The following is an 18,180-nucleotide window of genomic DNA, read 5'->3' on the forward strand; positions in this document are numbered from 1 at the left end:
TCCTTGTTGTCAAGTGTGTCTGTTGTGAAATGAAGTCGGTATGTTTGTCATGTCATGAATATGGAAGGAGAAGTCAGGCGCAGACAGGATGCAGTGACAACGTTTAATAACCCTCTGATAGTCCTTGGTCACTTCTGGTCAAATAATTTTCTCTTTTGAATTATTAATAATCACGCCTTCAGAAGGTTGGGAAGCTTCGGAAGGTTATGATACTTAGTGACTTTTGGCATTTCTTATGTGAATACAAAAAAAAAAAAATTGAGGTCATGATCCAAGCATGCTAAATGGTCGTAAAAAAAAAAAAAAAAAGTCACACTCGTGGACTTAAGGTCAGAAATGACTGACCAAGAGGAAATGAATGGGAAATTTACAAAAAAAATAAAATAAAATAGGGGACCATCACGCTGATACGTAGTACTTCCGGATTCTGTGATCTTTATACAGCACCCCTGGTAAATTAGTCTGATTCCCTAAAGTGCCGGCTGCAAACAAACATGCTATCTTGTTTTATTTTAAAATTAATCCATTTCTTCCTTATACTCAATTCAGTCGGGAATCCATGAAAACCTAAGTAGGGTTGGTGTTGTTGGCTAGATTTACAAAGTGGAACAGAGTAGTGACATAAATAGCATTTGTCTGGCATTGTTGAACTGCGTCAGAACTGGACATGCACAAAGTTGACAAATCCCACCCATGAAACCCGGAAGCATGAGAATCCCCTATTCTCTGAATCTACAAATCAGCCACGATTCTTAAAAGAAGTACACCGCAGTAAAGGGGTGACACTCTACAATATCAAGAGTGCAAAAAATTTACACCCAGTTTTATACAAACCAATAAATTCATACTACAAACATTTTTTTTGAGTTTTTAAAAAATCACAGCTTCATCGAAATGTCGTAAAAAAAATTAGTCACGATTTTGGTCTTTGGTCAAAAATGACCCCCATAGCAAATGAATGGGAAATTAACAAAAACACAAAAATTCTAATTTTTTTTAATAAGAAATAATTTGAGATTGTTTCAATTATATATTCAAATCCACCAAAAAAAATAAATAAATAAATTGTTCATAAACAGCTGGGGAATTCACATGCCTCTCCATAGAGAGCTGTACATGCCATATAGTAGTTACACCATGATTCTACGCTACCTAGACTCTATATTAAACAAAAATACTGCATTAATAATGTTTAAAAAAATATATACTTCCATTGAGCAAATAGACCATAAATATTGTATACATATTAATATATTCAATCCAATTCTGAAAGTACAAAACTTAAGAATAAATAGTATACATGAAAAATAAATTGCATTGGTTTTACTGGGATGGAAGATGTTTTATTTTTAGGCCTCCAGTCACTTCTGAAGGCCCAGGACATGACTCATAAAAGGAAGACCATCAGAGGGTTAATTGACAAAAACAGGGAAAACCCATGAGGGGGCAAAACAGAACTGGAACAGGAATGACTAAACCAGAAAACACTTGACAAGACTAGACTGGCAGTAAATACAAGATAGAGAACAATACAAGACTTTCTTCTTAAACAAGGTACTCACAAGTAGAACCTCAGAATCTCAGTGCCAGGAGTCGTGGGGGAACCAGCCTTTTCCAAAAGCGTCACCCATCATTCGACCCTCAGGAATAGCTGGCAGCCAGGCAGAAGGTGAAGACCCCGTGGACGCCGCCTTTGACTCTTCCCGAGACAAACAGTCCACCACCTCCTGAAATGGACGGCGGATCAGCCCCTCTCGTTCAGACAAAGGAAGAGGACCATTGAGACCCGCGATGAAGTATGAGTTGAGTAAGGCCCAGGACGTGACTCATAAAAGGAAGACCATCAGAGGGTTAATTGACAAAAACAGGGAAAACAAAACCCACGAGGGGGCAAAACAGAACTGGAACAGGAATGACTAAACTAGAAAACACTTGACAAGACTGGCAGTAAATACAAGATAGAGAACAATACAAGACTTTTTCTTAGACAAGGTACTCACAAGGAGAACCTCAGAATCTCAATGCCAGGAGTCGTGGGGGAACCAGCCTGGTCCGCAAGCGTTGCGACGCCCATCATTCGACCCTCAGGAATAGCTGGCAGCCAGGCAGAAGGTGAAGACCCTGTGGATGCTGCCTTTGACTCCTTCTGAGACAAACAGTCCACCACCTCCTGAAACGGACGGCGGATCAGCCCCTCCCGTTCAGACAAAGGAAGATGACCATTGAGACCTGCGATGAAGTATGAGTTGAGGAAGGCCCAGGACATGCCTCATAAAAGGAAGATCATCGGAGGATTAATTGACAAAAACAGGGAAAACAAAACCCACGAGGGGGCAAAAAAGAACTGGAACAGAAATGACTAAACTAGAAAACACTTGACAAGACTAGACTGGCAGTAAATACAAGATAGAGAACAAAACAAGACTTTCTTCTTAAACAAGATACTCACAAAGAGAAACACGCAGTTTTGACGATGAACCGACACAGGACAGCAAACAAAAGGGGATAATAAAGGGAGACACTAATGACAAGAACAGGTGAAACTGACTAGACAATAATGACAAGACGAGGATAACAAGGGGGTGGGGTTACGTAACGAGACAACAGAAGCACATGGCCCGAGCAAAAGGCCAAGTGCTTGTACACAAAACATGGGTCTGCCATGATCCTGCCACAAGACTAGAAAAATCAAAGACATGATGGCAGAATCATGACAGTTAAATATGTAAGAATGAGGTTTGAACCTGAGAGCTCAATGGCATAAGTGTTTTTGCTCTACTTATAGCTCAAGTAGACTTGTATTTTAAAAACGAATAGTTTTGTAAGATTCAGCAGTAAATTGGTAACCTGTATAGGGGAAAAGATTTATCAAGCATCAAATCCCACTGGGAAAATTTCAAATCATTGAATCAATGTTTATTTAGTTTTTCTTCAAGTTAGTAAAAGGACCATTTGGGTTTTTTTCTTTAGGTATTTACACTGACCTATAAAAATAGACAAGCAACTGGGGGCAAATGGAGAACTTTGAAAGGGATGATACCCTTAAATTATTTACATACATAGAACATTTATCATCACAATTTAAAGACAAAATAAACCCAGAAATGGCCATTCTCAAAACGAACAAGCCATTTGTCACGAATGCAACAAAATGATGGACATTTCATCATGTTATTTAAAAATAAAACAGATTCAATACAATTTACAACTAGCACAGATCATCATAAATTACAAACTTTTAACTTAAGCTATGTTACATTTCACAAGTATTTTTAAGTCACGATCTGAGCAGTGACTTTGTTTTTCGAGCAGCACTCACTTCAGATGTTTTTTCATTGCATTTACTACAAAAAACATTGATTTCTTTTATTCTTCCCAAGAGAAAATATATTAGTATTTAAGCCAAAATCTTTGAATTTGCAGCAAATAAACACAGAAAGAGAAGGCCATTCGGTATTTAAACTGAACAAATGTCAACAAGTCTGTCCTACAAAAATAACAGCAATCTTACAAAAGCAGTCTCATCTGTTCATATGAGTTCAGGTAAAGACTTTGTTCAAGGCGGTGTTTAATAACAACATCCCTCCCTGTTCCCATTTCAACTCCTCTCTGCTGATAATGACGCAGAACATCTCATGACGTGCCAGAAGACGAAGAAAACTCCTTCATTCAGCCATGCTGCCATGTGCTAACATGGTCATATGAAAACGAAAAAGAGCCATTGCTGGAATAACAAACCCTTGGTCATTTTCTGGGATAAATGGATAAATGAGCTAAACCTCATATACTGAAGATACAATTCTCGATGACTCTTTTTGCTTCTAGTGCACAACCTCCCATATTGCTCACCAGCCACTGAAATAGATGCTCAGTTGGGTGTGGGCATGGGATTGGGTTTCACAGTGACAGTAGGGCTTGTGGTGTTATAGCGGCTCAACATCATAAGCGTGAGAATCGTCAACCTGGGACTGAAAATGTACTGGCCATGCTACAATCAAAAAGCAAGGGTTCACAAGCAGCTACCGCCCACTGTGGTTGCTTGGTAGTTTGCTTCTTTTAGTGGGGTTGTGTTGGCTTTGTGAACTGCCATGCGCTGAAGTCTGTGAGTTGGTGGTCACAGCGCTTCCTTTAGCCTGGGGGGAGGAGGTGCCAGCTGGAACAAAGCCAGGTGTGGTTGAAGACCGAATGAGAGTCGGTTGCACAGAGCCAGTTGCTGGAATACCTGGAAGAGAAGTTGAATAACAATGGATGAACTATTATAGGCCTTAGTTTTCACCAGCGGTTCTGTTAGTCAAAGTCAAATGTGCTACCTTTGGACTGTACACTGTAGCCGTACGCAGCATAGGCCGCCGCTGAGGCCGCTGCCGCCCCTGCCATCGCTCCTGCCATGGCTGCAGCACTGCCCGCGCTGGACTTCCGGCCTCTTCCCTTCCTCACAGAACACTTGCCTGATCCTCCAGAGCCTTTGGGTCGTCCTCGACTCCGACCGGACCTTCCCCTGCCTGGACTGGAGATATCTTGCGAGGAGACACCTGAGAGAGTGTCATGTATGAAGAAATTAGCTTATTGTTGAACTACTGTTCAAAAGCATGAGGTCAGTAAGATGGCAGTAAAGGCATTTTTATAATGTTACAAAAAAAAAAAACTATTTCAAATAAAGCAATGTTGTTTTGAGCTTTCTAATCATCAAATAATCCAGAAATAAACATATCAGTTTTCACAAAAAAATATTAAGCATTTTCAACATTGTAAATAAGAAGATATAATAAGAAGAAATGTTTATTGAGCAGCAAGGATCATGTGACACTGACTGAACACTGGAGAAATGATGCTGAAAGCTCAATGAATTACATAAATTAACTTTAAAAAAAGAAATAAAAATGGAAAACAGGAGTTTCAAATTGTAATAATATTACTTTTTTTGCTGTATTTTTTTTTTATCAAATAAGTGACTTTTTTTAAAAAACATAAAAAATCATATTGACCCCAAACTTTTGAAAAGTAGAGTATGCTCAAACTTTGATTTCATAGATCCATGACAATTTAACGGATTATGTGCCAGCCAAACAAAATCATAATGTTTCTTCTGAATTGTTGGAGTTTTTCATCATCCACTAATCCTCAGTTTATTATGAGGTTGAATGCAGAGCCACTGCAGCCTAGACTAACACAAACCCTGTCTCCTTTACAGCCACAGTTCTGCTCGCATTTCACCGGCAAGCTCAATCCCACAAACCTTTAGCCTAGACTGCAGCACTGCTCGTTTGACAGGAAGGCAGCCAAATGTGTGCTAAATATAGGAGATCCAGGGATTTGAGTAGTAAAGCAACAAGCCCCTACAAACATGTATGAGACCAGTAAAGTGAAAAGTTGTAACAAACGTAGTTAAAACAGAATAGATTCTGGTTTCTCATTCTCATTTACTAAGCATGCCAAATTGCCAACGCACAAATTTGTGCTTGAAATCCGCATTCAAACATTTTCACAAACAAAAATGCTTTCTCAATAACGGTCATTCTAAAATGTGTAGGAACAACTAAAACCACGCCTATGCAAAAATCCTTATAAACATGTTTTGAGTGTTGTTTCATGTCTGTGGTGTTTTTAATATGCTTTCAGACAAACCATGTGCAAATCCACAAGTCAACACCATTGCTGAGTATTTTCACTTTAAAAATGCAGTGAACCAAAGAGAGAAAGCACCTTCTTTTTGCCTACTGAGACGAATACAAAACGGCTGTGGGTCTGAACTGTTGTGTATGTGGAAATCTAAAAAAGTAGTCTATAACACCGAGTCGGAATCTAACAGGAACGGGACTGTGGGTTTGTGCAGGTGAAAGTAGGACAACGGAATGCAGGCCTAACGGGAACAGAAAAGGGACAGAATCTTGGGGGAGTGGACTAAAAAAAATCCATCCCGCACTGACCTCCAACTGCTGGTTTATTTTTTTAACCTGTTACTATTAGACATCAGTGTGGATTCCCTGCCCTTTTCCAACTTCCGACAATGTATGAAATTGTAAGTATAATATGACATGGCTTGCTGTGATATACATGAGACCAATTGAAAATTGAGTAAGCCGAGGGTACCCACCATTCATGGTGTCGGACACAGAGCCGGCGATGGAGACGGGAGAGTTGGTGGCACGGGACTGAGGAGCAGAAGACATGGGTTCATCCACAATTACCAGCATGTCGCTGCTACTCTCGTCTGCAGGGATGGAGCTGGGCTGGAGCTCACTGCTCAATGAGATCTGCAGAGACACATAGTTCTGGGAGTGAGACAGGGACAGAGGGACAGCACCACGGAGGAGACAGCAGGACCAGAAGATGGATGAGGAGGAGGAAGAGATCAATGCAGCAAGTAAATGAGAGGATGTGTGTTGACAATGGCATAATAGCTCTATAGAAATCATCTATTCTTTGGGAAAGTTCTCACATGATTGTTTTGTGGACTCATCATCACCTAAAGAATGTCATTACAGGATTCTTGTACAATAATTCTTCCTGACATGATCATAACCTCTGCAATTCAACACGCATTATCAAGATCACAGAGTTATTTTAAATCGAGTCCAGGAAGTGCACATGGGTCGAGCCTCATTGGTTCTTACCTCACTGAAGGGGCTGGGCATGGCAGAGTCCATGTCAACGCTGATGAACGAGTCTTCTCCATCCGCAGACAGATTGGAGTTGTCTGCCGAGGGGACATAAGGGATGACCACATTCACACCCTCCTTCTTCCTTTTAGTGTCAGGGTCATCCTCCTTTCTCTTCTTAAAATAAGAGGGATGCAGGGAGACAGGACAGTTGGACAGTGGTTAGGGCATTTTCTGATGTTTGCTTGTGTTTTTTTCTCTCCATTATTTACAGTATATACTATTATAGTATAGTATTATTTCCTTTGTATTATTTTTTAGAACTTCAACTTAAACTTATTTCAGTTAGTTGCTAAGGCAAGTTTTCTAATATTATAATATCTAAAATTTACATTTATTTCAAATACTGAACAAGATTTTGATCATTTTAGTTTTGTAATAGTTAAAAAAATTAGTTAATAATAACACTGATATGTGGCACAACTATATTCTCTATCACAAGAAAATTTATTGAAATATAAACTTATTAGCAAAAAATGTTATTCTATAAATGTGCATCTATAAGGAAACTTACCCTTTCTGCATACTTATCCCTCTTCCTCTTCCGCTCTTTCACCTTACTGCACTCCTCCAGCTGCCGTTTCTCTTCCTGCCGAAAGCGTACTGCCCAGAAACACAACCGCACCATCCAATCAGAGGAGAGCAAATAGCCAATCGATTCATTTATTATTACATTATTTAGATTCTACATATTCTTTTATGATCATAACAGAGCAGTAACTCACACTTTTTCTCAAGCTCCTCGTCATCCAGCAGCAAACTGACCACCTCTTTGGGCTTCAGAGTGTCAGGTTTAAAATTTCCTCCTGATATTACCATCCTCTGAATCTGAAGAGGAGATCCCACAGCAGAAAGTAATTATTGAGACAGAGAATAAATAAATCAAAGAACTAAGAGCAGTAAGGGGAGAAGACACGACTCTTGGAAACATATACTGACGATAATGATGTGTTGATACAGACGTCCTGGACTACATGTGACTGTTTAGAGCACATTTGTAATTACAGTATAATTAGTGGTAATTGCAGTTGAACCCATGGGTTAAATAATACTTTAACCCCCTTGTCACTGCAAAGACTCTTCTGAGGTTTGACATTTAGTTAAATATCGTTTTTGTAACTTGAACTGACAAATGTAAGCTGTCAGGGGAAAAGGGGGGTAATTTGTCTATCCATTGTGGAATTAGGTGAATTAAAAGGAAAATGTGTTACATTATATGTTCTGTAACCTTCTGGCCCAAGGAAGGGAGTTGATACTGTGTACTAACCTCACTCTTTTCTTTGGCTCTCTGTAGGATGCGTTCCTCTATTGTCCCTTTGCAAATAAGCCGATAGACTGTGACTTGCTTGGTTTGTCCTAGTCTGTGGGCTCGATCCATGGCCTGCTGGTCAACAGTTGGGTTCCAGTCACTGTCGTAGAAGATCACCTGGAAAGAGAGGAAATCGTCACGTTAAATGATCTCCCCATATTAACTGTCATGTCTAATCCACAGATGGCATTTTTTGTTCTTGCACACAAAAGTCATTTTGGTTTAAAAGCCTCAGATATCACATCTTCACAGTTCATTCGTTGTCTTTCTCGCTGCATATTATAAAAAAAACTGAAAAGCACTTTCTGGATCTGGCAAGCTCTAATCTGATTGGCCAACGCAACTTCAGGAGTAAGAGCACACAGGGGTTTTTTTCAGCAGTCTGCTTGAAAAACTTTTTTCAAAAAAAAAATGTTTGGCAAATCCAGTGATTATTTCATCAAGGGAGGATGAAATAATCACAGGATTTGCCAAAGTATGACAGGATAGGGACATCAAATACGTTTTTTTTTATTTAGTTTTATGTTTAAGCAATAGCTTTTGACTCCAAAATAGTCACACCCTATTCATTTTACTCTTGACTAAAACGGCATCGGATTTTAGCAAACAAAAATAGTTGACCAGGAGTGTAAAATTAGACCAAATATTAAAACATTTTATCTATTAATTTAAATATTGTCAACATTTAACAGAAACATGAATGTACTACCTTGTACCATCAAAGAGCTTTAGTTTAATGAGTTTTTATCATTAATTCTGTCATTTAATTTAATAAACGAATTATGTTTCATGCAATAACTTTCAAAACATTAAAAATGTATGCATGGGTTTTAAAAAAAATAAATAAAAGTAAATATTTCCCATTTGATGTTATAATAATATTCTTTCATTTCAGTAAAGTGACAATATAAATAGAAACTGCTGCATTATTATTTATGTTTCTTTAATTCCTTGCTATAATTGCAGTTTCCACAATTTCCCACCCCTAAACAAAACAAACAGTGGTTGGTCGCTTTCCATGCTGACTCTTTAGTCAAAGCTTCAAAGTGTTCATATTAAGGTCAATGAGTGCAGCGCTAAATGTCTTCAGGTTCATACTATTAGGGGCCGTTCTCATAGCTTCTAGTGGGGGAAGGTGATCTGGTAATCATGATGTGCTGATGGGCTACGGCCTCACCGTGTCTGCAGCTGTCAGGTTGATCCCCAGGCCTCCGGCTCTGGTACTGAGGAGGAAGACAAAAATATCCGTCCTGCAAAGGGAGGGGAGACCAGAACAGTGAGAGAAAGAAAATAAAGCGGCGGCAGATCGTGCTCTTTAAGGGGCCGGCCCAACCACCCAGGATTTACACAGAGAGACGTTTCAATATACAGCACACTCCTCGGCAAAATGAAAACCAGAGCCCACTGCACCCACAGAGAGCTGAGCTAATGCAAACCAGAGCCTGTGAGGAAGGGCGGGGAGAGAGAAAAGAGTGCAAAACCCTCTGCGTCTGACAGCACCGCCATGGGTGAGGAATTTACGCTTGGTGACATTTAGAAAAAACAAGCCCCAATTAGGTTTAAGGAGAGACGGGGCGCTTACAGACGTGTGCGCCTCCTTTTCAATCCTGGCTGTCAGGCATCTGAAAACTAGCTGAAAACTCACCGGCTCTGGAAGTCAGCCACCATGTCCCGCCGCTCCGAAATCTTGGATGAACCATCCAGTCTCATGTAAGTATGCTTGCGGTACACCATGTACTCCTGCAGGACAGTTGAGAAACATTTCAAGCAGGAAAATGAAGAAATCATTCGGGCGATGATATGAAACTGGTGTGTCTATTTCACTTTAATCCTCTGGTTTTTAATAACGTTCCCCTTAACACGCTGCCACAGACCCTCATTAACATTGGGCAGACTCTTTTCAGTGACTTTTCTCAGATGACCTCCCACTCTCCTACGCCACCCAGAGTGAAGTCTCAATTCCATCGGGCCTACGACTCCACTGGACGGCCTCCCAAAAGCACATCTGGACTGTATGAAGCCAGCATTAGCACTCTCCTTGACATTAAACGTCTTTGATTAGGACTTTGTTCCAGCTTGAAGTAACATTAGATCACAAACACTAAGCTTCTCTGCAGCTGTAAGTAACAAATGGGACCATCTTAAACTGCATTATCCCGCTGAGAACATAACTCTAGGTTAGCAGTGTCAAACATAACGTGATTTAGCTTGAGACTTAGGAACAATGCCCGGAATACACTTGAACAGACCTCAAGTGGGACCCGAGCTGTTAAACACATAACAAATGAGGAAACTTGACCAAAACACTCAAGGGGTCTGCTTGGTAAGACACGTATTGCTATAGAATAAGGCATTTCAAAATGGGATTCAGCGACCTGCAAGGGGGTGCTCGGTGGTCCACAGAAAAAAAAAGATTTTACAAAATGCTTACTTAGGGCTGTCAAAGTTGACATTTTAAGTCCAGATATAAATTAAATGTTTAATGTAATGTTTTAAAACATTTTATCAAAATCTTATTGTAAAGTGTTACCCCATTATTTAATGATAACGTTAGGAACAAATATTCTCCGCACAAAGAGATGGTTAAAATACAAGAAGAATTTTTCACGTCAGCTAAAAAAAATTATTTCAGAGGCAGGATTAGTTATTCCATTTGTATTGAAGATTATTTATGATGCCAAACATTTTTTTTCTTTCGAATTATGCGCACCGATAGCACCGATAAAATATAAAGTGTAGCTTTGCATGCAATGCCAAAACTATTAGACAAATAAGAGCCTATGTTTTTCCATGCTTAACTTTTTCTATAGACAATCTAATTCACAAATAAAGGAAGTCTACGTAATCGGACTTTAGTGAGACTGCCATGGAAAATGCTTAAGCCAAAACCCGAATTGGAAGGATATTCCTTTTGACTTGAGGTGTTTCTAGACTACGAGAGCTGTTGTGTAGGACTATAAACGGCCTGTGTTGACAATGCTATTGGAGGCTTCTACATTTAGCTCCATGTTTGGCTTGCTGCTGAACATGTGGCAAACAACTGTGCCTTTGGAACAAGTGATTGTTTCCTCCAGTTATCTTCTCTCAACCGCCTTTGTCCAGCTACAACAATATGGAACCATTTAACAGCAAACACTCCTTTCACAATGCTTGATCAAAATTCGTCATCTCTTCTATTGTGAGATTAACACTTAAAAAAACATTGAACAGGTAAACAAAAAGCAAGTACAGTATGACCTCAGAAATCTATAATCGGTTCAGTAGACAGATTTCTGTGGACATGAAGGACAGACCATGACATGACGTAGTTAAATAGTGTGCACAGGCCACAGAGCAGTCAGTCACCGACTGTGAGAAGGTCCTGGAAGTACTCACCTCTAAAAGGTCTATCATGCGGGTCATCTGAGAGTAAATGAGAACTCTGTGGCCCTGAGACTTCAGTCGAGTCAGCAGCAGGTCTAGAGTGTGAAGCTTTCCGCTGTCTGTGATCAGAGACTCTTTGTCTGAAGAACAAAGCAGAGAATAACATTTCAAAAACACTGAGAAACGGTTAATAATGTGTCATCTCACAAGATCCAAACTGTATCCCACACTGTCGGAATGGAGCTGATTAGACAAATCAAAGGAATATAATGAATAAGCTTGTGGAGTGACAGCAATTTCCCCTCCTCGCTCAAAGCTTCTATAATCACTCCACGTCAGCTCCACTCCGGGTTTTCCATTTCCTGCTCCTCACTTACCGATGACAGAAATCCTACTCTCAGTAGCAAAATTTGTACCCGGTTACCGATCCACTGTGAAGTTCTTTAAATAGGTTTGATTAATAATATCTTGGACACCCAAGAACAAAACATATTAACTACGCTCAGGATAAAGTTATCAGAATGAACTTTCTCATATTTAAAAAATAAAATACTGCCTTATTCTGCAGTAAACATTAGTGATGCATGACATATTGTTACCACATTGGTTACAGGCCAATAGAGTTGTTTTTTTATCTTTAAAAAAACTACTAATTTACTACACTGTTAAATATAATCTTTAGCAAATCTCTATTTTTCATACCGTACATTATAATGTTGTAAATTGTACAGAATTTCAATATTGGCCATAACATGAAAATAACCATTGGCTTATTGATGTCAACTAGTCAGCTAATATTGGTTATATGTCTAATGCTTTTTTTCCTCATTCAAGTTGAACTGATTGTCTGTAATTCACATCATCCTACATTTATGAATCCACATTTCAGATTTCAAATAATCAAATTTACACCAGTTATGTTACACATGTGACTGACGTTCTCGGACCAGAAAATCTAGTGGCAATGGGATGTCAATGCTCTCACCCCAACAGTGCTTATAAAAGAGGAAGCTCAGGCTTCCCATTGTTGACTGGTGCAACCCTTGACCCTAAGGTCAGCTCATGGGGGGTAAGTTAAATGACCCTGCTGGTTATGGGCACTCAGAAAGTGATTATACACACAAAGTGAGCCGGCTGCCAGAGCAATCTAGAGATCCCCAGAGAGAGTTTGAGGCCTGCTGGCTGAGCCTTAGACAGTACAAAAAGCATGTCAAACACACGGTCAGCATGACCACGTTGCTATTACCACATCATGTCCATGCTAATGTGAACCATAGCTGAACCCTGACTAAACACCACCCATGACCCTGAAAGGGTTACGTGTGTAACCTCTAATGAGTGGAGGAGAATGGCTCAAATTAGCTCATATACTCAAGAATCTCATACTCACCGTGCTGATGATTAACAAGAAAATGACCACATGGATCTAATTTACTCCAAGCAAGATGAACATTTACTCTTAAGGCAGGGGGTCTCAAACATCATTCAGCCTGAGAGATACTTTATAATTGACCCCTCAAGTGCTACTCAAAACTAACTAACAAGCCTGCATGCTTATATTCATCAAAATAGTTGGGTTTCATACAGCTACACTGAACTACATAGATCAGAAAACTAGTAACCAATAATAACCAAATAATAACCAAATACCAAAACTTAATCTAACCAATTTGTTTGCAGAGAGGACGGTAATAATAAAGAAAAAGTAATGACATTCTCATTCTCATCAGTTTCAGAAAGAGCAGACATTAAAATTCTCATGGAAATGTTCAAAACATTAAGGGTTAAAATGGGTCATCTTAAGTTTATTCATTTCTTGATTAGCTTTTCTGAAGATGTGAATTGAAAATTAAATAAAGGATTTCACTTGCTGCTGTATTACATATAATTCAATAAACATTAAATTATTATTATTTAATGTAAAGAAATTATATTCTAAATATCTACAATATTCTAATTTATTATAATGGATTAGTTAAATATTTAAATAATTTAATTGGGCTATATAACTAACGTTCAAAAGTTTGGGGATGCTAAGATATTTTTAAAAGAAGTAACTTTTCATTTAAAAAATGGTTAAATATTAATTTAATTTAAAAACAACTGATTTCCAAAATATTACAAATTTTAAAATGTAATTTATTCCTGTGATTGTACAGCTGATTTGCTGCTCAAAAAGCATTTATTTTTCTTTTCACAGTTGAAAATGATTGTTGAGCTAAATATTTTTGTGGAAACCACTATAAAAGTTTTTTAGTTTGAAACATGATTCTTTGCTAAATAGAAAAAGTTAACAGAAAAAAGCATTTATTAGATTTTTATTTTTGATAAGGCACCCTTGCCGAATATTGGTACTTAATACTGAAGTATTCTTTTTTTTATTTTACCCCAAATTTACATAATTTAGATTTAGATTTACAGTGACTTGCAGCTGAGCATGCACATTTAAACTAATAAAGATCTAATAAAACTTATTACACACTATAATAGTTATACACTACACAACATAATGATTATATACTATACTACTTTTAGACCACTAAAGACTGCTTGAGTGATCATATTTCATTGCCTGCTGAAATACATGTTTAACAACCATACCCCACAATGCTAGCAGCAATTGTTTCTTTAGCAAAAAGTAGAGGTTTCAGGTTCCTGACAGAAAAGGACGGTTTCATGAAGAGAAGAGACTCCCATACGCTCTTCCCCATAAAGCTCTAATCTAATGGGTCTGGCGTCAGCGGAATAAGGCAACAAGCTGCCAGATCCCCCTTTATGAAGCCCCTGAATGACTGTGGGATGAAGATGGTGATCTAAGGGGATGATGTGAGCCGTTGGTACCCACAACTCAATGAAACCGGCACCACAGAGTCTCCTCTGGTGTTTCCATTCCCTTCTTATCAAATCCCCCCACGTCCTATTTCACAAGCCTGACGACTCTGCAATTACTCACTTTTTTCAGTTAGACTTTACATGCTGCTACTTCATCGAAAACATTTGGTGAGTCCTCCATGCTTATCAAACAAAGCTAATCTCATACAAAAAAAATATTTTCAGAGGAAACTAACAAGGGAGACAACATTATTTAGATTTCAAAATAACGGATTGTACTGGCATTAAAGTTCATAGAGGACGTTTCATGTACTTTCGGGATGATTTCCAACTCAACTGCAAAAGGGAACTCAATGTTACCAAGCATTGTACCATCTGATGTTACCATGGTTACCACTATCAATCCAACCCACCTGCTGGTGGCAACCCCTTAAAAGTGGCTCTTCCAGGAGCCTCGGCTCTAATCCAATCCCTCCCGTCCAGAACTCAGGTCTGACCCGAGGGTGATCCAGTTTAAAAATCTGCCACAGAGCCCTGGACGAGCTCATTAACCCCGCTGCATACTTAATTGCCCTTCCGCTGAATGCTAATTTCATTAAAGCAATCTGAGCTTTAGGGACATTTCTTCTGGCAAAGGGACAGTAGGTGAAAGCACAAGCACTAGACTCTTATGACCTCTATGCTATAAGATTATCTTTAGTGTTTACTGACACCCTGTACAACCACTGGCCAACACCTAAACATGGGCACGGGGCCAAGGGGTAAAGTTGATGCTCAACACAAACAATACTTGTTTTTCCACTCTATGACACTTCACGAAACTTTGCTTAAGTGACAGTGATTACTGCACCTTAAAAACAGGGCAGAGTTGCAAAAACAAATGACGTATTCATATACTTCCAAATTAAGAGATAATTCACATTCTGTCATCATTTACTCACCCTCAAGTTGTTTAAAACATGTTTGACTTTCATGCTGTAGAACACAAAAGATGATATTTTGAACAATGTTTCAACTCTTTTTGTCCATAAAATGGAAGGAAATGGGGTCCAGAAAAAAAACATTAGGTAAAATATCCCTTGAAACTTCATAGAAAGTGCTGAATAAAACATTTAAGACATAAAACCTACAGACCAGCAGGTAAAGAAATGTTCATATCTAAAGTCTTTTTGTAGTCTACAGGTAAGGATTGTATAAAATGCGACACATCTGCTGCCACACACTTGTTTGTGGGGTCTTTCAGTACCGGTAGTTAAGCGATGACAGATCTTTCTGAGGTGGGAGGTAAAACGAGCAAATGAGGGAGACTGTCATTAAGCTGTCATATATGGATTGTACACACCAGATCCCACCTGGGATCTATGCACCAACCCAAACAAAAAAGCACAGGGGATGAAATATGTGACCACATTTTCAATTTCACACAAAATGGAGAGGCAAAGCAGGCTAAAACCGAGCAAAATGCTCCCTCTGTAGGCCAGAGGAGAACTGCAGAGGGAGAACTGCATCAGTGAAGCAACTTGTTTCATGTAAGGTAGACATTATGACATTTGCAGCCTTTGACTTGTAAAAATAAAATACATGGTGGCCTGACACATTGAGTAGTGGAGCTCACGGGAAATCAGGGTTCGAGTCTATCCCTGGCCATGTTTCCATACTGTTCCCCCCTCACCATACTGTTCTGAGTTTAGATATGTGATATATTAGTGTGATTATACTCTTATTTTTGGGTACAAACTAAGGAGTTAAAAACAAATAAATAAAAAATAATAATTGACAAGAAAACATGATAAAATAGGATAAGCTGAAGGATAAGCTTCCCAAACACCTTGGTCACTCAGCCAGAAAGGCGGGGCGAGGGAGCAGATCACAAACAATTATGCAGTCACTGTTGTTTGGGCCCCAAATCAAAAAGGCCAGGAATATTTCCGGCCATTTTGCTGGAGTGCAGAGATTCTTTGAAAGAACAGGAAGGGAAGGCAGAGTTTCCCACAGGCTGTCTGTGAGCTGAGCTCTGCAGCATTCTCACTCTTGCTCCCTCAAAACAACAGCTCAAAGCAGCAGTCGCATTACAACAATGTGCGGAGCTATTGCAAGAGAGAGCCTCTCCTTCTGTGGCCTGCCCACAATTACTGTGACACCAAAGGTACAGCAACAACACTCATTTATGATAGTGATAGTTACCCATTTATTTTAAAGGATTAGTTCACTTTTGAAAAAACTTTTGCTGATAATTTACTCACCCCCATGTCATCCAAGATGTCCATGTCTTTCTTTCCTCAGTCGAAAAGAAATTACGGTTTTTGATGAAAACATTCCAGGATTTTTCTCCATATAATGGACTTACATGGGAACCAGACGGTCCAAGGTCCAAACGACAGTTAATAACAGTTTCAGATGCAGCTTCAAATGTCTTTAAACGACACCAGACGATGAATAAGGGTCTTATCATGCGAAACGATCGGTTATTTCAAAACTTATTCCAAAAATGTAACTTTTCTAAGGACAAATGCTAGCCTTGCTCTATTCTGTGAGGCGCGTTTGCAACGTCACGCAATACGTAATTACGTTCAAAAGGTCACGGGCGACGTAGCTGGAAGTACAGAATCAAAATCGTCCGACATCGTTGTTTTACCTTTTAATTCCTTTTTTGTAAACGGCGTTTGAGTTAGTTTGCACGTTCAACCTTCAACGTTCAACTTGTAAACACCTCGGTTGTTCTCTGACTCTGTACTTCTGGCTATGTCGCCCGTGACCTTTTGAACGTAATTACGTATTACGTGACGTTACAAACGCGCCTCACAGGATAGAGCAAGGCTAGTTTATGTCAAGGGGTTGAATTAGAACAAGAAACATCTTGATTCTCAGCGTTTTTTTTTTTTTTAACACTTGTTTTGTCTTGAATATGTGTGAATCTATAGTCATCTTGAGTCCACTTGGCAGTTTGCTAAGGCCCCTGGTTGAAAAACCCCTGCCCTGATCTATTTAACTTCTTTCTACATAGTTTTTTAATTTGCAACTTAAATTACAGATTTACAAAAACAGTTATATTTTGAGTTGCATATTAAAGATTAGATTATTCAAGACTATTCAAACTAGTTGTCCTATAATTAGAAATTGATCAACATAGTATCGCATTATTGCTAATAAACACTCCACCAGCCTTTATATGGAGATGTAGGCCTTTAGTTCCATTAGCCAGTGGTGGGAGCGCCTGTAAACATCAATGACTCTTACCCAGTCTTGTGTCATTTCCTTCCCTGGGTACAGTATGACTCTGAGAAAATGGGAGAAGTGCGCTCTGAAACACCTTAAGCCTGTGAATGAACATTCAGAGTGATACACACACACACATTCAAAGCGCTTACCTAACGCTGTGCAGAAACAATGTCCAATAGTCCAACTTCCTTGCTTTGTCCCCCCTCCCAACTTCACAAGCGCTCCCAGACCTCTTTCTCTTCCCCAGTCTGTTTCCAGCAATTACACTGGAACGCACACACAAACACAGGCCTGCGCACAATTCACGCTACAGGCTCATGCAAAAATTTGTCTTATCTGCAAAATAAGTCTTAAGCATCGCCTGGCGCTAGTCCCATCGCACTGCGGCGCTAAACATGTGACAAATGGCCGCGCATTGGTGCCAAAACAGTGACAATGACAAAGAGGTGCACCGACCCTGAGACGTGGCCTCTTTCGTGACCCCCAGCCCTCTCCCATGGGCCTCCATCTCGTTTTTTAACCACAATGTGAGTTTTCTTTGATTGAAATGCACTTTGAACCCAGAGCACAGCAGTACCATGGGGTCCCCCAGGGCCTAAAGTCTTGCCATTAGGAGCTGGGATGCAGTTCTCTGGTTTGTGTTCAGTCTAAAGCTGCGGCCACATTTACAGTTCCTCTGCAAAATTTTGTGGGCCGAATCCAGTCATTTCGAAAGGAATCCATGCAATCAGGAGGTTTGTGCGGGTGCAAAAAAATTCCCTTCACAGATTTTATTTGTGCTCATGTTGGTCACGCAAA

The 18,180-nt window shown here is 39.4% G+C and overlaps 1 protein-coding gene across 5 annotated transcripts in view; it reads right to left on the minus strand.

Annotated features, from left to right (window-relative positions):
• Positions 1–2,890: 2,890 nt before the first annotated feature.
• ino80 (INO80 complex ATPase subunit) overlaps positions 2,891–18,180 on the minus strand; it is a 37,191-nt gene continuing 21,901 nt past the window's right edge. For 3 of the 5 annotated variants that reach the window (XM_039693279.2, XM_039693282.2, XM_039693277.2), the window contains exons 28-37: positions 11,344–11,471; positions 9,614–9,708; positions 9,146–9,218; positions 7,927–8,085; positions 7,385–7,487; positions 7,174–7,262; positions 6,615–6,776; positions 6,095–6,254; positions 4,311–4,532; positions 2,891–4,222 (exon numbers count right to left, since the gene is read on the minus strand). In XM_039693279.2, the coding sequence (XP_039549213.2) occupies positions 4,020–4,222; positions 4,311–4,532; positions 6,095–6,254; positions 6,615–6,776; positions 7,174–7,262; positions 7,385–7,487; positions 7,927–8,085; positions 9,146–9,218; positions 9,614–9,708; positions 11,344–11,471 (1,394 nt within the window). In that variant the 3' untranslated portion in view covers positions 2,891–4,019. The remainder of the gene's footprint in view (positions 4,223–4,310; positions 4,533–6,094; positions 6,255–6,614; positions 6,777–7,173; positions 7,263–7,384; positions 7,488–7,926; positions 8,086–9,145; positions 9,219–9,613; positions 9,709–11,343; positions 11,472–18,180) is intronic. The other 2 variants (XM_039693283.2, XM_039693278.2) reach the window with 1 other exon arrangement.

The sequence above is a fragment of the Pimephales promelas genome, chromosome 13 (assembly GCF_988280905.1).
Source record: "Pimephales promelas chromosome 13, fPimPro1.hap1.1, whole genome shotgun sequence".
NCBI classification, from domain to species: Eukaryota; Metazoa; Chordata; class Actinopteri; order Cypriniformes; family Leuciscidae; genus Pimephales; species Pimephales promelas.